This window comes from Anopheles merus, chromosome 3R (genome assembly GCF_017562075.2).
Source record: "Anopheles merus strain MAF chromosome 3R, AmerM5.1, whole genome shotgun sequence".
NCBI lineage: Eukaryota > Metazoa > Arthropoda > Insecta > Diptera > Culicidae > Anopheles > Anopheles merus.
In genome coordinates, this window is record NC_054084.1 from 36,305,840 (window position 1) to 36,328,998 (window position 23,159).

Below are 23,159 nucleotides of genomic sequence, written 5' to 3' on the forward strand. Positions count from 1 at the left end.
TACGCTACATTCTGAGCTTTCATCGTTGTGCAAGATTCTTTGAGGCGAACTTCTTCCTCCTTTGATGTTTTCGATGATCCTACAATCAGGATTTTATCCCAAGTAGATCGTACACGAAGAGTCCTCTGTAACGTCAAGCTAAAGTAGAAAACAGATTATCTTCCACGCACAACCTTTGTGATCGACAATGAGGGCTTTCAATTCTCCTTAAATTCGTATGTGATGTTGGTCATTGTTCTTGCTTGACCAACATTCGAAAATAACTTGTTGCATTATTGCCACGTAGAGAAGATGCAGATAAATCTTCTGAACAGCGTCGTACATTATTTCTGTACTACAATAGACTGCATGTTTCGTATTTTACCTACTCTATTTAGTACATTTTATCACGAATAATTGTAGCATATTTATAAAACATAAATTAAAGGATCAATTTAAGCTTTTGACTTTCTACCTAAGATTGGATTACCATTGTTGACATGACGCTTCTACGAAAAATTGCACAATACATCAAACAATAAGCCAATCTCGCGCACAATCCTTGCGTTAATCGTACGCAATGGCCGCATTTCATTATCCCAGCCCAAATCAATGCCCCTGCAAAGATCGTGGTACCCTGCACTCAAACCCCATGGCGGGCAATAAATTAAAGCCATACGTTATCTAATAAAAACCTCCCCGAAAAAGGCGCCACACGCCCCTGATTTCGAGGCTGAATCCATCTGTCTGGCGTGCGCAGGAATAATTTATACTTCTCGCTCGCCCACACTCCGGAAGCGACGCTCCGCCAAGCGATGAAATCACTTTATCGTTCAACCAAACGGGAACGGGAACGGGAGCGACTCAGGTGAAAGATAATCTACGTGTGCGATCCGAAGGAGAGTACACGTTGGGAAGCATAAATCTTTCCAGCACGTCGTTCCAGGGAGGGAGTCACTGGGGCAGGACTGGCGGTTACTAGCCGTCCATACAGACTGGTGCAGTGATTCAACTGTAGTAAATCGCGAAACCTATGCTTCCCAACGCATCCAACGCAGCAGCTGGGCGGGGATGGTAATGGTCTGGCTGCACCTAGCAGCTAGCGTGCGCCTCTTCACATGCAACAGGAGGAGCGTCAAGATTTGGGGTTTAGGATGCAATTCATTACCTTTCGCAACAGCTTCACCGCCTCTTTATCGCTTGCATCGATCTTTTCTGCTTTGGCAACTTTGTTATCGAGCTTCCGGTTTTGCTTTCTTCACCGGATGCTCAACTCGCTCAATTGACCGACTGAACGAGCTCTAGTGTGTGTGTGTGTGTGTGTGTGTGAGAGAGAGATAGAGAGACAAAGACAGCGCTAGGGTCGAAGGAAATGGAAAACCGGATGAAAAATGGGGCCCGTATGCAGCGCTGCAACTAAATGGGTAGCTAAATTGGCTTCACTTACAGCAGGCGAAGTGGCCAGCAGGTCGAAGCTAAGGCTTCTAGCCGACCGTAGAAAGCTTCTTCGTCTTCATTGTATGGCCGGATCTTTATGAGCGTGTGGCCCGGCCAAGTGCCGTTCCGTGCCAAGCGCAGGTCCATCTTTTATTCATAGGGTCGTCCGGGCTAATGAAAACCGTTAAAATTTCCTTCTCGCTTCCTGTCGGCATCGTTCCCAGGGGAATAGCGCTGAATGGGTGGTCCCAAGGTCCAATAAACGGTATGCGTGTGTGTGGGTGTGTTTACGTGTGTACACTCCCGATGTGGCGCTCAGGCACACGGTATGGTCACCGTATGTGGACTCGCTTTAATGTGGATAAAATTGCAAATTGGAGGTAAATTGAATCTTTCCCTTGCATGACCTATAAAATTAGGGATCGCATGGCAAGCGATGGTTCGGGCCTCGCTTCGGAGCCGCCCGGGCCGAGTTTGTGGCTATATTCTGGTAGACAGAACAGCACTTCTCACGTGCACGGTATGTGTGTGTTTGTGTTGCTGTACATGTTTAACCATTGGCAACAACACGAAAAATGCAAACGGCCGGAATACCTGAGACCCGTCAGCCGACCGTCTGGGGTGGGTTGGTAGCAAGGAGGTCACAGTTTTATAAAAATAACAACACACCTTTTAAGTGCGCCGCTAAAGCTATACTAGTTTTTGCAGGGTTATAGTATTGAAAATAGCCAAAGCCTTTCAATAGTTGATCAAAACTTCACATCACAACGATTTTGTATGGTTAGTTTGAACTTTACAGTTTGTGTCATTTTAAAAGTATTTTTTTATATTTTCTATTTTCTATGTATCTATCAAGGTAAACATTGCCTAAGGCTAGTCTTTATTTTATGGAAAATGCTTAATATTACCAAATGGTGTGGCCTTTATAAATTTAGCACTTATTTGATTAATAGAATATGACCACCTACAAAAGGTTTTTTGCATACAATGAGATTAAAATATTCCATAAAAAGCACCTTTAAAAGCTTCTACGATGTCAATTTTGGATGTATTTTCGAGACTTTTATTGAAAATTTCTGGCATTTTGTTTTAAAAGACTGACCTTAACAGGTCGTTTGGAGTAAAAGCAGGTTGTTCAAGCCTATTGCTACAATGAATGCTGCTATGTTGTGTTGGTTTATGCTTTAACTCGAATGAAAGCTCAAATCAAATGATCGAAGAAATAGATTAAAATTACTGCTGCAAAAGGGTCACTGATCAAGCAGTTACAACTTATTTGCTGGTTTGATGCGTTTTACCGTTTAGCCCAATTTGACATGTAACAACGCGTTCTATTCTACGGTGGGAGCGCTCTTTAATTCGCAGTGACACTGTCCAACACTCAATGCGATAAAGATTATTTTCAAAATTGATTTAAACATGTTGGATTGTTTAATACAATTTGGATCTCGTATAATTTCTATTAAACTAGATAATTTGGCCCAGTCACAGGGTTACGCAACGAATTTTCGAAAATCTTTTTCTCTGAGATCCTGGAATCTCGATCAGTCGCCAGTCTCGACACATGCCAGTCCTGAATTCATACCAGATTTGCAACGAATTCTACCGGCCCAGGAACCAATACCGATCCTGGAACCGATATTGAACCCATACCGGTCCTCGGATTCGGATCGAAATTTGAACCTGATCCGAGTTTGAGTTACTTTGGGTATCTGATATAATGTATCTTTTAGCTCTCCATTACGAATATTCAGAATTACATTGCCTTTAGTCCTCGTCAAAACTGCCTAAATTAGTATAGAACCGAGACGTCTCACTCCAAAATTGCTCGAAAATGTGTTTTATGTACCTTTTTGGCTTCATAAAGCTAATAACACCGAAAACTACTAACGATTTGTTCCATAAATCACTATACGCCTTGCCGTCCATTAAACGCACCGCCACTTACATCACATCACTGTTGATGTAGTGCGTAGCACGGGATTAAAAGAATGGCACCAGCAATATCAAACGATGATCAAGCCCTAACCCCACGATAGGTCATCAGCGTGCGCCCAGCGAAATGAGCACACTGGCTGCCAGTACCCGGTGGTGAACCGAAGGAAATGGTTTCACAGTCTGCTGTGTAAGAACGGCGAAAGAATAAACAGTATGATGGCTGGTTCACCCGTACGCCCGTACGTGCGTTAACGAGAGCTTCACTGCCAGCATTGCCATCGTAAATGGCCCATGGAGCTCATCGTTAAAGTAATTGCAATTTAATGGGTGGCTCACCGGGTACGCGCACACTCACACATACACATAAACACACCGCGTGTACATCTTTTTTCCGGGATGACATCATTTATCAGGTGAAGGGAAAATGTACAAAACAAGAACAAGAAACGCGTCGTTTACGTGAAGGCATACTGCGCGTTGGGGTAGGGGGCTGCGGGAGGAATGGTCCAATTGTTTGTACACTGGTTGTGCAATTAGTCGAGTTATTTAGACGTTAATGGTAGCAGGACTTGTAATACAATTTTTCCGCCTCCTCTCTGTCCCCTCTCTTTTCCCTTTGACCACCCCGTACCGCACAGTCATTGTGTTCCATCATTAGGTGTCATTTAGTGGCAGGTAAATGGTTGTTTTGTTTAGCGAGATTTTCATTAAATCCATCTCGCAAACGCGTCCCTTCTTCCTGGGCCAGGTACTTGTAATAAACTCTTGTCTCAGACTAACTGACCTGCCATAGGAAGGTGACGGCAAATCAAAAGGGTTACCACGGCGAATGAGCAACCATTTATACCATTTTCTTGGTAAGCAATTAACGAAGCTATTACCGGTGTGGCATGCTTCCCTTTTCAGGAGCACCTTTGGAGATACTTTCAACGCCGAAAGAGCTTATACACGCATCTTCACCTGTCTCATATTAGTGCTTTACGATTAAACTAAATTTGACATTTTATGCAAATGGAATGGCACGTTCATGTTTCCTGTCGTCGGAAAGGTGTCCCAAACTGACTCGGTCCTAATGGACCCGTTTGAATAATCAAACTTTTAGAGAAGTAATTAAAGATAAGGAGAGTCATAACATTGATGGTTGCAAAAGAAACGTGAAACCATTACAGTGCCCATGGCATTACATGTTACCTTTATATGCTGGATTGATGTACATAAAATGCCATAATTGTTCTAAATTTGGTAATGACTTTGAAATTCGTCGTAATTATGGATTGTTCAAACATCGCAATAAGAGAAGCTTAATTCGCATTATTTTTCAATAGAAATTGAATTTATTTCCTTGTTTTATTTGCAATACTAATCCTGCTATATGTGTACTCGAACAAACACACAAGTTTCTGTACGCGAGGAGGCTCAACGATCGGTTAGTTGGCTTGAAACTTTTTTTTATTAGTTTAAAATAAATAATGTAGCTCAACCAAAGCTTATCTTATGTTAGTATCGTTATTGAGAGATATTTAGACACGGTTTTGAGCCAGGAAGCGATCGTTAAAATATTGGTTTCAAATAGAAAAAAACTACAAATGATTTTTTTTAACATTGACACTTGAAAAAGAAGGCTTCTAAAGCATCAATATAAAGTATTGATGGTTTTGAAATTGACCCATTGGCAGTACGTAAATATGAGAACAATATTGGTTTGTGTGTGGTGAATAACACATTGGCTAATTTGATCCCAATGTTCTTCCTAATTGAAATTTTATTATGACAAAAATTATGATTAATTATGAAAATCTTCAACAACTATACAAGTATAAGGCTCATTGAATGATATAATGCTCAATTAAACATCTTCTAAATTATGTGCAAGTCAATCGTTTGTTTGTGTCGTAAAAGACCTCGGTGTCTGGCTTGACAGAGGCCTCACCTTCAGCCACCACATTGACTCAGTTGTCAATCAAGCGCGGAAAACATTGGGTCTCCTAAAGAAAATTGCTAGAGATTTCTCCGACCCTATGTGCCTGAAGACTCTGTTCTGCTTTCTGGTTAGATCGATTTTGGAGTATTGCTCAGTAGTCTGGTCCCCTACAGCTCTGTGTTAATTTTTGCTAGGTTAGGAACATAGGTAATAAGTATTATTTAAGTATTTGTGTAACCAAAAGGTATACAAGTAAATATGAGTATGATTAATATGAATATGAATATATAAACATGTTATGCATTTTATTCTTCATAATTTTTGGGCTTTAAGCTTTATGCACTTTTTTGTACTAGTAAAAGGCCAAATTAATGTTTCAGCGTCTTTTTTATTCGAATCAATAATGAAATCAATTTACAAAGGCATTATCATGTTTCAATGCCTTTGTAAATTGATTTCAGTTACAGTTCAGTTACAAAAAAAGTATATAAAGACAAAGCTGTCTAAGCAAATAAAATTTTCAGTACAGTGCAAATTATAGATTCCTATTCGTACATTCGTACAGATTCTATGCAGCTGTATTATCAATTTCATAAACCACTGTTTACTATTTATGGCTTTAAGTAATTATACAGTATGTAAATGTATCAAAGTTGTATAATTTCAACACCGATCAAATTTAAATTATGAATGTCTCTCATTACGTTGTTTTTTCTATCCGTTTCATACGTCAAATTGTGCTAGTAGTGTGATATAATATCTAACCCATAAATATATTTTTAAATTATTCGTGTACAATAAGGTAAGATAAAAACACACACACACACTCACACATACGATACAATCAATTCGAGTGAAGAGACAATATCGTGTTCAACAAATTTCCACTTCATGCACTCCATTTCGTGCGCTTCACTGACATTACAACGGGTTTTGCTCGGGCTTGGGAACAAGCCAACAAGCCACGTTCGCACACGTACCGCTTCTGAAAAGAGCTGCTGTCAACCGGCTTTTCCCTCCGGGGAAAAGTGTCATCCATCATCTTTAGAATGACACGGAAACTAATGATACACAATACAAGGGCTGGCAGCGGTGGGTGCGCAATGTGGGCGCTCGGTGGGACCCAAGCCCTTTGAAGTGTGCGTTCGCAAAGAATAAAAACATCACAAACACCCCCAAAAGAATGGTTATCAAAAGCGCCCGGGGAGTTCTGTTGATGGATTATGTCTATTGTTAATTCGATCCACTGGCCGAACGTTCGCTTACCACTTTCGTCTATATATTGTGTACACAATGTTTTGATGCGTGTTTTATCACCGCGTCGTTGTTTTGTGTTGTACCAAGCATCAAGCTGTGCCGGTATTGTTTTATATTGACAGTTTGTGTTTTATGTTCTTACGTACTTGTGCCGTACAGAATAGCGCAGTTTATTGAATAAAATCGATAAAGGGGGTTTTACAACAACACTTCGTTTACAATTTATCTCCGCAAAAACAGGGGCACCGATAATTTGTTCGCTCACTATTTACACTGTCTTTCAATCTTCCTCAACCGAAGCGCAGCTGTTTTTGCAGGCAGTCAAACAATTCGACGTAAAAATATCCGTGTAAAGAGCAAACAGCATAAAACAAAAACCAACTCGAACCGAATGCAAATTGGGTGCATCGACTCAGCAGCAACATTCCGGGCCCGTCATTCAGGCCCAGGAGACAAGTGCAAACAAGTACCGGCAGCGAGCCCCCGAATAAATAGGGCTCACCCAAACCGCAATGGACAAATAGAGCCGAAGTAAATACACTGGTTGACTCGAAAATAGTTGGGTTGTCGACGATTCGTCCTTGCTTCTTCCATTTTGCTGCCTCCCTTCCCTCAGTTCTCAACCATTTCAATGTTGGACGGGCCCATTTCCGGGCGTGACGTTCGACCCAAGGGATGAGGAACTGGCGGATCGTTTTTCATGTTTTGGGTGATGTTTTATGCTGTCAGCTTGCTGTTTTGACTGGAAGCGGAAGAGCCGAAATGTGCGGAAAGACGAGTAAGAGGAGCGACATTGTTCCACTCACACTGGTAGGGCTAACTTTAATTTATCGACCAAAGTTTATCACTACGAGGAAATTGATAAAAAACACGAGTATAGTAGTTTTCCTTTAGGCTAAAAAAAAGGGCTAATATTAGCTGCACTTTATCGTGCAAACCCTACCGGCGACAAGTGCCGCAAGTTTTATAATCCTTCACACACACACACACACACACACACACACACACACACACACACACAAAAGTCCGTTTGCAATGGCCAGTGTCCGCTGCAAACGGGCATAAAAGTTGTCTACCTAAACAGCACGGTGGAACGACCTTAAGTGGCCTGTTTTGGTATTCATTGCCGGGTTGGCCCCTGTGTTCGTTTGGACCGGCATTGGTACACGATAAAACTTTGTCTATCGGTCACAGGGCACGTAATCGCAAACCATTCAATCCTATCGCTTGGGTTTTTTGGGGGTTTCTAGAGAGGTGAAACACAGTAAACTTTGTGAGATGGGGTTCTACTCTCTTTCTTTTGGGAAAAAGTAAAAAACTTTTGGGTTTGTAAAATAAAATCGTTGGTACATTAGCATTACATTATCTTTATATTAACGATGGTGTTGATTTCTTAAACTGATAAAAAATTTATCATAATTGTCAGTACCATATCACTAACAAATTCGCCGACAAATTTTAATGAAACTTTTACGCAAATGTTGACAAAACTGGCAATTCAATTAATTAGTTTTCATTTGTTCTGATAATTTTACCATACTTTCTATTCGTATTCGTCCGAATACACCTTGTCGCATTAATATATAGCTTTATAACACAAATATTACAGAAAATATTTGTCAGACAGGTCTTGACCGACAACGGTTGCTGAACCAAAAGAAAAAGAATAAGATACCAACTTTGAGGCCCTTTCCGTTTTAAGTTCGTAGGCTAAAATTTCAGCCTGTCAGCTGTTTGCATTGTATAGCAGTTTTCGAGCAGCTATCTAAGTCGGTATAATGTACAGGTGGGCTTATCCCAAGGTGTATGAATTTAGAAGGTTGATTTTTATCGCTTCTGCTTCTGCAAAGCGGTTGTAGCGCCGGATAAGTAAGTAAGTAAGCTTCTGAATGAATATTTTAAGAGTGTTTTGTGTGTTCGTCAAGCCTCCAGAAAGCTTGTTTGCGCAAAAGCTTTCACCCATCTTGTCAAAAAGTAATGTTCAAAATTGGTTATAAAAATTGCTATGAAACCACCTGGACTACACTTTGATTCTAGATTCCACAACCTGATCTCGTTAATACACCTTGGGATAAATCAAAACATAGCCTTGTTTGGCAATATTTTCGAGCAGGTACTCGAATCTAATTCTACCTTTGAGCCTAGAATAATCTAGACTGAAAATTAAAGACTAGTTTTGTGTGTGGTTTTGTATGGAGTGTTTACATGATTTGAGCCTCCAACTGTCAAACTCCATGCAAAATCACGAACAAAATCTTCTAAGAGGAACTAAATACACAGCATCGTTTTAGTAATTTAGGAGGAATATGGCAATGCTCTTGTAAGAAATCCTAAAAGGTAAAAAGAGACACATACATTATAATGATTATTTAGTTTTATTAACTAAATTTATCTGTGAATATTAACCTATAAGTAACCACTTTAATGGCACAGTGGCATAATTAAAATGATGATAAATGGTTTTAAATAAACTATAAAATGCATTGTAGCAGCAAAGAAGCATTGTAAATGTAATGGATGGGCACTTTATTTTGTTGTTCACTGTAAGCTGATTTATGGATTATTGAAATCATAATTTAAAATTTTATATTTTTATATCCTAAAAATATCACTTGCATTAACATTATTTTTTTATGATATCTTGTTCTTCCAGCTGTACTACCAACTTTCGACGGTAGAGCAATTCGAGCGGAAAACAAACTCGGTTTAATATTTAATCGCATCACATCCCAATCACGACCGACACGGCTTGACTCTGGTCTAGCGTGAAATCCTCCAGCTAGCCGCCGACGGTGTCTACGGTGTCTAAAAACTATCCCAAAAGGTGTGAAACGAGTGTCAGAACAGGAAACCGAGGCAGGAAATCAAACCCAAAAAAAAAACATTCACCTTTCCAGCGCCAAACGGTGGTGCTATTCGTTTTTGGGAGACACAGGTGTGAAACCACCTTCGTGCAGAGACACCATCCTTGCGCTTGGACGCACGTTGTTCTGCCAACGGAACCATGGAAGCGGTAGCGAAACCCTCCTCGACACGCTCACAGCAGCAGGTGCTGTCGGTGCAGAATCAGCAGCAAATTGCGATTGAAATTATCAGCGAATCGCCAATCGCACAGCACCAGCAGCAGCAGCAACAGCAGCAGCAGCAGCAGCAACAACAGCCACCACACCAACAGCTGCAGCATCAGGAGCTACAAGCGCACACGCTGCTGCAACAGTGCCAGCAGCAACAGTCAGCGGTCCCTCAGCCGAACGTGGACATTGTGCTGCGCGAATCGACCCGTGGCAATCTGGTCAGCCGAAAAAAGCCCTCGACCGCGGACGGCACGAAGAGTTCGGGCCACAAGAGCAAGGGCGACCACAAGGGTGAAGGCAAATCGGTGTACCGGAAGTTCTTCAAGCGCATCAAAACGATCCTGGACGGGGCGGATCCGGACGCGAGCAGCCGTAAGTGGTTTTCGATTTTGATTTTTTGGGTATGACTTTTTCATGCACAAACTTCTCCCAGAACCCTCGAAATGCAATCAAACCCTCCCGCCTTCACCTACCTTTGTGTAATTGCATTTAGTATGCAAAAATGTGTTTTCCGGGTCAGCGCACGGACAGCGGACAGTGGGGAATCCTTTTGTGTGGGTTGTTTAATTTGCATCATCAATCTACACATCGGGAAGGCGTGTTGATCGAGTTTTGGTGATGCGATTGATTCGGCGAACAATGAGTTGGGTGAATAATTACACCGGTTGACCAGTGGCAGCACATGACTTTCCGGTGTAAAGTCACGCATGGAGAAAAGGGAATCATGCAATGCCTTTTTTGTTCTGCGCACTATTGTTGTCCGATCGGCTTGTCAGGTTTGCGTAAAATACCCTGCGAGGTAATAATGTTGCTGTGTGCCAATAAATTGATGAGAAGACTGTGGCATCCTTTGTCATTTGTTTTATTTATTGTCCCGGATGGCCATATGGGACAGCTGGGAATTAACCGTGGCGGTTCAATATGCAATAAATTGTAATGGTTTGCAATTCATTTGTTTACGGATTTTATTTTGTTTGTTCGCAACCGGTCGATTGTATGTTGACATTTTAATAGCCCAGGTGGGGCATAATAACGCATTTTAATTGGTACAGTCAATAGGCAAACATGGGAAGGACACGGACGCATGTCGCATATTGCTACGCATGCCGCTTGGAATGGGAAAACAGGGTTTCGAGTCATATAATGGAATAGTTCAATGGGTTAAAAGAATATTTCAAACCGGTAGTGGAATCGTGCAAGCATTCTGTAAAGGTTTGCAATCATATAATGGAGTGTTGCAACCGTGCTGTGGAATTTTGCAACCATACTGTGGGGCGGATGTCAGAATGTGGGTGCTATCTACAGCATTTCAAATATATGCACAATTGTATTACATTCTTTATACATTGCCCAACTGTACTTGGTTTACATCGATTTCCATTATGAAGGCCCAGATGGATTTTGTGTCCGTGTATTTTGCGTCCGTGAGTTTTGCGTTTGTTAGTAGGCGCCCATGGATGTTGCGTCTGTATCGCAATTTTACGAACGGATATAGCGACCAAGGGTTTTGCGACCATCCGTGACACCCGAGAGAGCATATACAATACATTTTCAAATTCATCTACGCTCCTCCCGTGATTTTATGCTTCTGTCCCTTTTATTTGCTTGATTTCAAAGCAAATGATTAAACAGCAAGGTAAAATGTCTATGCTTTATGATGGGCGAAAAGGATCTCACGTAAAGCAGGAAATGCGTATAAAAAATGTATACCGGCCGAAGGGCATTGGAATTTCCACTTTACTCTGTTGTTTGTAGTAGCGTCCAGCTTTTTTTATGCATTTTTTATAGGCTTGTCTGTACTTGTTCTTGTTTTATTTAGACATCCCAAGTGGGTCTATGTACATGCCGCCTAAAGACTTGTTACATGGGACTGTTGGCAATGCTGCCACTTCAAACGTGTCTCCTCTGTTCGATGGCTTAACTCATAGAGTGAGATTCTAATATTTAAAACATTTTTTGAGAAAACAAACCAGACACATACTACAATGCACACACAGTAAAATCAACTTAGTCGGACATATCTATTTTCTTTATCTTCAGTTTTTGATATATTTTTTTATTCTTCAGCTTAACATTCGACTGATAATTTAAAGAGTAAAAAACTCTTGTTCTTAGGAATGTAACACAAATGTGGACATACTTCCATTCTTCACTCGTGTTTTTAATCAAAATATAGCCAACAAACATTTTGTAATAATTTTACACTTCACTTGAAAACATGAAGAAATTACATTACCCTACCATTAGTTTTTTTTATAAATGTGGCACTAACGCAAAACACTTAGTAACCCATTTAGATCTCCTTCCTTGTCAACTCAATCGAGCAGGAATATGATTAATATGGACTGTCTGTTTTGCTTTGTTTACAATATTGAAAACTCCATATCGACTTTTGAACACAGCTCAACTCTTTTTGCTCCTCCCGCCTGTCGAAACCCGATCGATGAATAATGAACCTAACTTCATTAATCACTTCAACTAGGGCAACGATCTCATCACATTTTATTTTTTTTAAATTTCAATGGAGACGCCTGGTGTTTCACCACACTCATTCCGCACATTATTTCTTCTTACGTTCTTCTTTACTACAAAAGTGTTGCCAAAGCAGTGTCATATTTCAATACCATTGCGTTAAGCTTTGTAATTAGCTTGTTTTGTGAACTCTCTTGTTCGCCAACATACGCCCGGTTTGCGTAACACTGTTAACCGGCAAAGACGCTCTGGCGCCGTGCGTCGTTGTTCATTTGTTGTACTTCTCCGTTATTTCCGTTGTACGCCTTCGGCTGAAAGGCTTACCCATTGACACACTTCATTAGTGTAAAGCAGGAACCGTTACCGTACTTGGGGTCAAGAGTGTGATATCAGCAAACATCGTGTAAAGTGTGCAGCCGGCTGTGACGGAGTGGAAGAAAAAAAAATAGAAATTACAAGAATGCTACCGGCTTGGTATAAATGGTTGAATTGTTGAAGGGGTGGTTTCCAATCGCTTACCAGAGTCAGTCATTTGTAATTGAAGCTTTATGTCGATTGTTGACAGCCATTACGATCGATTTGACGGCAATGAAGGGCCTATGATACGAAGCGATGGAAAAGGCCATCGTAATGAAAGGCAACGCTTTTAGACAGAATATGGGTATTGTGTGTTGTTTACTAAGGTAGTGTGAAGGTAGTAGGAGTCTGAAACATATAAAAATAAATACAATTAAACGTATTGATTTGGTAGTTTAATATTATATTATATCATTATATTCGTCAACATTTGTCAACACATCGTCAACAGCAAACTACATTTGAACGCCTACAAAATGTACTAGTTACATTAATTTACATGAAACACGTTTGAGCACAGGCTTCTGTTATTCCTACTAACATCACTGTCTTACACTCCTTTTATCATGTTTCACAACATGTTCTTTGATTCAGTTTTGGCCAAAATCTGTTTATTCAATCTAATAAGCTTGCCCAACAACACCAAACTACATAGATCACCACCTTTTTGCCTTTCCCTTGTGTAACTGTAATACAAATTTTACACACGTTACACTCCCTCGAACGCATAATAAAATATAGGGTCGACTTGAAGAAGATACAGCTTGCCAAATTATGGTCCTTGCCAAAATAACCGGGTCTAGACCTTTTTTTTCATCGAAACAAACACTCACCTCTTTTGCGCGTGCCACTCAATTATTTACCCTCGGAATGCTAAAGCCAATCCGCAACCGTCGGCACGGCAAACACCACCCGATGGACTTACGCTATCGAAGCGCAGGCAAATTTGTCTAACTATCTAATCCATTTACTGACGCAAGATAAACAAACACTTTGGCCACGAGCAGAGGGAGGAGAAAGAAGGGAAGGGAAAGGATAACATTGGCTTCACCGAGCGGTTGCTCACTGCCTCGGTTTCTCCGGTCACCCGTTCGCCGGGTTACCTTCTGCTTCTGTTTATCTACAAATCCACAAACACCCATATAAATAACGGTACATAAACATTACCCCGGACCCGGGTGCTGGTGTCGAATTGGTCGGTTGGGAGTTGGGGTGAATCACAAGAGACCTGCCGTTGTGCCGCTGGAATCGATGAGGTCTGAAAATACACATATTTTCTTAAGACACCGGGCACATTTCGTACCTGGTGCCCCTGCTTTAGCGTTGGTTTTTATTTTTCTTAACCGTCCGTCCATCCCCCGCACGAAAATCGACTGTAACGAGCGTGCCGAAACGATCGGCACTGACAAAACAGCTCAATAGCAAAACGATTGATTAATGATGACGTTCTCAAGTTGACAAGCAAACCTCGACAGCTAATCATTGGGAATCGCAAAACCCTCAACAGTCGTTCGGGAGTCGTTCGTCAGCGACAGCACAGAAACCACGGTGGGTAAGTTGAGTCGGAGAAGTTTGGGGAAAATGGAACGGGAGAGAGAGAGCCGAAGAAAGCCACCCTAGATTTACAACGAAAACAGCCATCCTGAACTCAAGGTGTGTGTGTGTGTGTGTGTGTGTGTGTGTGTGTGTGTGGTGTGTGTGTGTGTGTGTGTGTGTGGTGTGTGTGTGTGTGTGTGTGTGTGTGTGTGTGTGTGTGTGTGTGTGTGAGTGTACTCAGTTGGCAATAATAGCTGACGGCAGTTTTGGGTCACATTTCTTTGAATTACCTTGGTACGATATGATATGGCAATGCGACATGCACAAACACACTCATCTGCAGATATTTGACAGTTTAATAAGCTGCCTTCCGGTGAAACACGCGTGAGAAAGATATTTATTTTATTGATGCGATTAACGTGTAATGCTTTTAGGTGGATCAATTTCAACCAAGGGGTGGTTGATGGCTTTTTCTGTGAAGAATTATGTACTTTTGTGAAAAAGAAATGCGATAAAATGGAAACTTCTGAGGAAGTTTCATTCGAGGTTTTGTAAAGGAAGCGTTTGTATTTACCTGGACAGGAATGGATATTATACATCAAACATTTGTGGGGAGTTTGTTTATTATTCCTAGAATTTTTGTGAAGATTAGCAATTCTCTAACACGCTTTTTTAACTTTCCAGAAAGCTAGATCTTTGAAATCTGTTTGTCTGATATCCTAACAAGTATAGGTAGTGTTTGATCGTCGTTGAAGAAGGGATAGCATTATTTATGCCATTCTATTAAAAAACACGGAAATTAATTAGATATGAACAGATATGAACAGAAAAATAATAAAAGGGAAAAGTTTTAAAAGCTTTTGTTAGAGATTAAAATAACAGTATTCAGAACATTAATATTGGAGCCTGAGGTTTCATTTATAGCCAAACGACTTATTTTTGTTATAAAACGTTTTGGTAAGAAAAGCAATTAAATTTTCCTTAATTTAAACATGTTTTAGACGAATAGACTTGATGACATATATTTTCTACAACATGTTAAGGATCGTTTACTTAACGACTGAACGTGATTTTTTTAATGATATTTTAAAGAATGTCCATTGAAATATATATCGTTATATATCAAATATATTCTATCCCTCAAGTATTTGCAGCGTTCGCTACAGCAAAAACTTTCATTAAAATTTTTTTAACAGATGTTACCGTCAACGCATCGTGAGATTTGTTATTTCACATTTTCTGCCAAGAGGAATATTTAAATAGAAACATATGCTATTCAATTAAACCTTGGATCATTTGCGGCTCTTTATCAAAATTTTCATTTGCGAGAAAGTCACTGCAATAAAAGGGATAATTTATTGTTTTGTAAACTTAATGCAATTGTACGGAAAAACTAAAAAGATCAAACTTTGTGCGTTCAATTTAGATTACCAATCAACCATAGGTACAATTGTTAAATTGTTATCATGAAATTGGTTTTATAGTGGAAAGTTAATTGAAGCGTTACATTGATTGTACCTCTTTCGAAAATGAAACATGAAATAGCTAGTAAGTTGTGAATTAATTCAAATCATTCTGGAAAATTACTGCTACAGTTCCACGCATTAAAACGTGTCGTTATTGACACGATCATCACCCCTACTTTGCACAGTAACCGCCGACACCATTCCATGCGTTTACTATTGTGTCGTGTCAAATATAGCACGGATGGAAGAAGGGATAGAGGGGGCCACGATGTAGCCTTTCACTCCTTCCCTTTTGTGTGGACGAGACTCGCTTGCGTTTTCGCGTGCACGGCAAACGATCGACTTGTCAAGTGGCTCGGAAACGATCGCGCGTACGATCGCCGCTTCGCGCCATTCGCAGGTGTGCGTACGCGCGCGATGGCGTGCAGCCGGGCGAACCCGTTAGCACGTCCACAAATGGACCCGTCCGTGGTGGAACCGCGATGTTGGACCGGCGCCAGCCCGGACCGATCGCCGACAAAGCAATGCGCCCCAGTCGAGAACGAGCCAGCGGACGCTCGCGGTCCGAATGTGTGGACGTGGTCGACCCGGTTCGACCGTGCTGGACTGGTGCTACCGTACGATCGTGCGCCTGCTGTTCGGACTGCCGGACGACGATGGTCCACCCACACCGCCCACGTCGCCCATCAACGGTACAGAGGAAGGAGTGGCCGCAATTACCCTCACCGCGCCGGAAACCCTCGACAGCAACGGCAGACAGTACAGGCGGCAGCGGCGGCGCCGGGACGCGATCGCGCTCGATCTGCTCACGGGCAAAGGTACCGGTATCACGCGTGTAGGTTAAGTCGGCAACTGCATTGAAGCGAACGCACTCACACACACCCGACGGGGTGGTAATAACAAACACACGCATACACACAAACACTCACACTAACGCATTGCTTCTGCAGTCCTGACGTGATCATTCGCGATCGTTTGACGTGTTTTTTAGTCGTCATTCAATCGTTGGCGCAATTGGATGGTAACAGATCGGTGTTTTGTTTGCCCGAAATTTCCCAACCCGTCATCAATTGTCGTATTTTTTTCTATTTGACTGTTTCTTTTTTTCTTGCTATTGTGATTCGTTTACATGTGTATCACGATTCAGTGTTTGTGTGTGATTAGTTGCTGTGTTGAACAAGTTTCGGTTGGTTCGGTTTACCCAAGTTATTGATCAACTGGTGCTGGATCTTCCCCAAACGCACGGTGGATTCAGCTTTCCTTTACCATGGCGTCTGTTTAATGTTTCGGCATTGCTGTACGATCCTGCCCAAACGATCGCTCCATCACCAGTGTTTGGTGTTGTGTTCGAAAGGGGTGCACACACATTGTTTACCAAATATTACGACTTGCGTGCGCGTGTGTGTTGAATGAAGGTTTTGCGCTTGCTTTTTTTACAGCAAACATTGCTGCGGAACGTAAACGAACAAAAAACTAACGCGTGTGTTTGCGTTGTGGAAAGGTGGGATTCGTAGCATGAATCATAGATGGTGTGATACGTGAAGAAAACCATATCGAGCTGGAAAAAAATCACCACCCGCTAGTGAACGGTGGCCTTGCAGTGGGGGTTTTGCCCACTTTTCCAAGAGAAACCGCGTGTGCTGAGGCGGTTGTACTGCATGCAGTGTAGGAGCAATCGTTAGTGCGTGATAAGTAGTGGCTTAAAGCGAGTGTGTGCAACAACAACCTTTCTCATTTCGGTCCATCCCGTAAACCATCTGCGTTTGCCTGTAATCAGTACAGTAGCGTAGATTAGAGTCCAATTTCTCACAAACCTTAAATCTAGACCGCACACATAAATCATCTTTCGTCTGGAACATTTCAAAATTTGTCTGATTCGGAGGGTGATTTCGAGACGCGTGGTTCCAACACCGGTGCTAAACGGTGCGCAGCGCTCCGGTTTGACGTGGCGGAGGCGTCTGCTGTGTGCTGAACAATTGAAAGTTTCGGTCTGGTCTGGTGTGTGCTAATTAAAATCAGAAAAGCAATCCAACTTTTCGATCGCTTTTCGAGTAGGCGTTCGTTTTGGGCCGGGGTTTGGGCGTTTTCGGCGTTTTAATTAGTAAGCGAAGCAACTGACTTGCTGCTGTTTGGCTGTGTGGGCGAGATGGGTATTTTAAACATTCGACAATTTTATGGTAAGTGTTAGCTTAGCGTCTAAAGAAAAGGACAGAACAATGGATGTTTTATTTAAGTAACGAAAAATAGACTTCAGATAAATTCTACAACTCTCACATCTTTATGAATATCCATAGTTTTTAAATCTCTCTTCAATATATGGCTGCAGTTGATATATTACTATCCAGTGTGGCCTTATTCGATTGGTTTTTATTGAAACAGTTATTTTGAAGTTATCCTGAGGCAGGCCAAGACCGCAAAGCGGTTGTAGCGCCGGATAATGCTATTTTGAATAAAATGTTAAAATGCTTTCTTCTAATTGAAATAAAGTGAAGCCCAAATAATATAAAACTGTAGGTACCACAGAACATTTATTTATTGTTAACTGATCATTACTGGAAAAAATCATGTTGTATGTATTAATGTTATTTCTGTTTGAAATAGCTTCCGTCTGGATACTTTCAAAAAGTGAATTAAGGACGTTAAGCCAAATAAAAGAAGAATCACTAAAATCACCATAGATGTCTTGCTTAGTTAGAGTTAGGCCTAGCATTTTCTACTACTTTTTAAATAAATATGTTCTTTAGCTTTAAGAACAACAATCACCAAAGTTTTATTTAAAAAAAGATTTTCTTTCTCGAAATGTTTAGTCTCCGTCAAAGAGATTACAGGGTTTTCCAAGTCAGTTTCGAATGCAACCCTTGTTATTCGCTTCGTGCAAGAAGTTAATCTACATGAATCTGATACTTCATTTGCATCATCATTATTTTGAATTTCTTCAGCATGATCTTCAACACGTTATTTGTGATGTGTTGAAAATCATGTGTAAAATCTGAAATTGTATTATGAAGCAAATACACCATTTGACAGCTCTTGAAAAACATCTTGGAGGCGGTGAATAATTATGTACACATTGGAACACTTGGAAAGCCCTGTAAAGCATCGGCGGGCAGCAAAAGTGTATAGAAATACAACGTTTTACAGGGGTTTCCAAGTCACTTTCGAATGTAAACATTGTTATTCAATTCATGCAAAATGTTGTTCTACATCGATCTGACTTTTAATGGAAACTTTTAATTTGTACAGCATGATTTTCAACACGACTCAAGCTGGATTGAGTTTGACAATTCTTTATTATGTGTTTAAAATCATGTGTTATGTGTTGAAAATCATGTGTTGAAACTGAAATTTCATTTTGAAACAAATAAACCTTTTGATAAACAAAAAAACATCTAGGATGCGGTGAAGAACAATGTTTAGTTTCGAATGACTTGGAAAACTCTGTAAAAGTCGAATGTGCACATTCGTTATTCACCACATTTTAGATGTTTTTCAACAGCTGTCATATGGTGTATTTGCTTCAAAATTAAATTTCAGTTTCATCACACGATTTTCACGCATAACAAAGAACTGTCAAACTCAGTTGTATTGAAAAGCATGATGTAGAAATTAAAAATTAATATTATGGAAATGAAATATCAGATTGATGTGGATTAACATGTTGCACGCATTGAATAACAATGTTTACATTCGAAAGTGGCTTGGAAAACCCTGTAATACAATTTCAGTTTTTCACATGATTTTCAACACATCACAAATAACTGTCAAACTCAATCCAGCTTGAGGCGTGTTGAAAATCATGCTAAAGAAATTAGAAATTATGATGATGCAAATGAAATATCAGATTTATGTGGATTAACATCCTGCACCCAGTGAATAACAACTTTTACATTCGAAACTGACTTGGAAAACCCTCTATCTTTAAACATAAACAGTTAATGATTTTTCTATTGCAACAACTTACGGCAATACATGGTTTTCCATGTCACTTTCGAATGTAAATTTTTGTTATCCACTGAATTTATCTGAATCTTGTGCTCGGATCGTCAGTGCTTGCAATGAGGGGACATACTGGTTAGGGATCGAACACGAGCGGCCTCGTGGGAGCCGGTGTGTCGATCCTAATAACTGCTAGGCTGTGGCTCATAAGAAATGCAACATAGAGATGTTATATTTGTTGCAGTTGATGTTACAGTTTATGGAATTTGCTTGTAATCTTGTTTCAACTGAGAAAGATTACAATAATATACTTCCATGTGTCATTTGTAAATAAACTTAACAATAATGTACCTTCAAACAAAACGAAGTTTGTTTGTACCAGCTTATTATTCTTTTTTGTCCTTGGTTCATTGTTATTATAATATAAAATATGAATCATCCTTTTCATATGAAAAAAATATGTAAAATATTTAAAAAAAAGTATCGGATCACTATGTTTATTATTTTCTGTACGTGAGATTAAGTGGTGATGAAAAATCCAGAGAATAATATTGACGCTACTTTCGATACTGGTTCGAACTTTGGATTAAAAACCACACTTGGCTGATATGATTCAATATGAGTGAAGTATAGCTTAAAACAAAAAATCCACCGAACCTACCTTCGCCCCAGCGTGTAATTTGCACTTCAAAAAGACCAAACGAACACGGTTTCTGTGAAGCCCCAAGACTCATTTATCTGTCACCGGGTGCTCGTGCAAAATTTAAAAATCCATTACCATGCAAATAGCATTCACTAATGAGAAGTGCCTTCACCCGGAAGCTCATACACCAGAACGTTCCGTTATTTGCCGCTGATTATTCGAGCAGAGAAGTTCTGCACCGGTCCGACGAGATTGTGCTCCATCTCTTCTAGTGAAAAACGATTCCTTCCAGCATTACGAGTATTTGTTTACCACTTTTTGTGTCTTCATGTTTCCATTTCAATTTCACCATTCACTCATTGCGCTCATACGTGTCTCTTATTTTCTTTTTATCTTTCCCTCTTTCTCTCTCTCTCTCTACCACCCCAAGTAGAACCGGAAGCGGAGGATCTGCCCGTCCCTGCCCGCTACTATCCGGACTCGCTCGTCGAACTGACGCGGACGGCGCGCTTCACCGAGGAGGAGATCAAGCGAATATACCGCGGCTTCAAGGCCGAATGTCCGACCGGCATCGTCAAGGAGGAAACATTCAAGGGCATCTATTCACAGTTCTTCCCGCTCGGTGGTAAGATTACCAAGTAAACAGGGCCATCCGTAGATGCTGCTTCCGGGTCCGTCTGTGTTTGTGTAGTTTTGCCTTTTTTGTAGTTGCCCGCTACCCAGCGGTCAAATAGTGGCTGCCTCTAAATTCCCTGACTTTCCGTTTTCCTACCTTCAAATGGTTAGGAAGATTGTAGAGCGTAGTTGTGTAGGAAAGAGTAGCGTTCGTTCTTGGATGTTGATTCTCGGTTTCGGTGTCCAGCCAAAATGCTCGGTGTGCGAAAGCTTCACCCCGCACAGACATCCGTACAGATGAGGCTCCGCATCATTTATGGATGACCCAGTTATGTTTATATCTGTTTGTGTGTGTGTTTGTTCTTTTAGCATGAGTCAGTTTCAGCTTACGTTCTTGAGCGGTTTTATGCCGCTTTTGCACGGACTGTTCAGCAATAATATACATCGTTACTGATCATCATGATCATTTTAGTGATATGTTCTACTTTTATCCTTTGACGCCTTGCTTGAGTGCTTAGTGTGAATTGCTGTTTTGTAGTTGTTTTGTTGGCATATAATTCACAGGGCGCAAGTTATCCATTAGTGTTATAGTTCAACAGTAGAACAGCGTTTTATAATTTAAGCTTTTTTATAAATTATAAAAATAATGACCAATTAGAATCTCTATTTGAATGTAGCAACTATACAATCAATCAATTTTCAATAATGTTTCACCTGGCGTAATAAATTGAAGCATTTCAATGCACAGTTTATCGATAGTGCTCTTTGCGAGGCCTATTGTAATACAGTTAGGCTCTTTATTTTCGCAATGTTTGCCGATCGCTGAACTAAAGCAAAGATTCTTAGCTATCAAAACATAGTGTTATACCGTGTAGTCCAAATATACCAACTTGAATTGTTTTCACCGTTTTAGTTGTTCATGCCTTATTGTTTGTGAAGGTTTTTTTATCGATTCAATACCGGCACGCTGAAAAAGAAACAAAACATGAACGACAAGCTGGGCACATTCGTTCATTTGTCCTTCGCGTAATAATAGTAATAAAACAAACGTCCATCATTTCAAGCCATCATTTGTTCCTTCCCAAGTGAACAACAACACATGCAAAGTATTAATCACACACGCAGAGAAAAATATCGACCGGCCCTTTTGTCCCTTTTCCCGCGGCGTGAAAAGTGAACCTCTAATTTCGTGCGTAGTTCTTTCGAGAAAAGTGGCTGCAACTCAGAAGAAAGGAATGATTTTTATTTTTTTGTTTGTGTGAAAAGAGAAGAATAATGATTTGCCGGCAAGTAAAACGACAACAGTAATCTGTAATATCGCGTCTGGAAAAGAGGATATCATTTGTTTTCGACAATGAAGCATTACGCCTGTCATATCAGCTTAAAAGAAGCAGTTTTTTAAACTGATTTTAAATCAAAGTTATATTATAGTGTCTAAAAATCTGTTTATCTTTATTCATTTTTTATTTACTTTAGTTTCAAATTTAATTAACTGGTTCGACGCTGCCCAAACTTTGACGAGTTTAACTTTCTGTTTATTTTTCAAACTAAACAACAGTGGCGCGCCACTGCCCTATCCTTCCCTGAAGGCAAGCTGGGTACTAATTAGCGGGTGTTATTGGAAGCATGGTGCTAAACTAGCCCATCACACCGAGAAGGTTTTGTGTTGCTTTTGGCGTTAAAATAATATCAGCTGCAGGAAGAAGAATAGATGAACTTCTTAAAACCAACGCAGCAGTAGCAGCAGCAGCAACAGCAGCAACAGAGTAAAATTCGTTTCCGGCGATGTTGTGCTTGTCCGGTTGTTTTGTTGACCAAGACGGTTAGCGCCGGCCAAGGGCAGGAGGTGGTCGATATTTTTAGCCAAACGTTCAATTCGTACAAATCGATTGATGTTTTGTTTCTTATTTTGGTGAGCCGAGGCAGAAGACGCGATCAACTGAATATACCCTACACTCGATTAATGAAATCACCTTCTGGTTCGATCGGTTTGATCATTTCGTTTGATCTGAGAGAAAGAAATAGGAGCACGGTTTAGGTGTCCTTTGCGTTAAGCGAACTGTTCTAATCAATCTTTTAATATAATTGAAAATAATTGATGAAAATTATCCTTAATTACGTTTGTCTTTTCAATTTCGAAAATATAACAAATTTCTAACGCAGTTTGACTAAATGTTTGAAATAAATAAGCGGAAAACACATTCCTGAACTGTATTATTTTTTTAATTACTCTTATTTCTATTATTTTGTTCAAAAAGTTATTGTATATTATTATTACTTTTATTCATATTATTATTGCTATTCTCAATATTTTATCATCACTATTATTCTTATTATTATTATTGTTATTAGCAATAAGGCAAAACCGTTCCTACTGAATACATTTCTTATTACTAATATTACTAATATTATTAATGTTATTATTATTATCATTATTATTATTGTTGTTGTTTATTATTATTATTATTATTATTATTATTATTATTATTATTATTATTATTATTATTACTATTATTATTATTATTATT

The 23,159-nt window shown here is 40.1% G+C and overlaps 1 protein-coding gene across 5 annotated transcripts in view; it reads left to right on the forward strand.

The window, feature by feature from the left end:
- The window catches only part of LOC121596155 (Kv channel-interacting protein 4-like), a 71,338-nt gene that overhangs the window by 30,356 nt on the left and 17,823 nt on the right, over positions 1–23,159 (forward strand). For 3 of the 5 annotated variants that reach the window (XM_041920842.1, XM_041920843.1, XM_041920844.1), the window contains exons 3-4: positions 9,186–9,978; positions 20,447–20,641. In XM_041920842.1, coding sequence (XP_041776776.1) covers positions 9,537–9,978; positions 20,447–20,641 — 637 coding nt within the window. In that variant the 5' untranslated portion in view covers positions 9,186–9,536. Of the gene's footprint in view, positions 1–9,185; positions 9,979–15,960; positions 16,256–20,446; positions 20,642–23,159 lie in introns of those variants that run through there. The other 2 variants (XM_041920845.1, XM_041920846.1) reach the window with 2 other exon arrangements.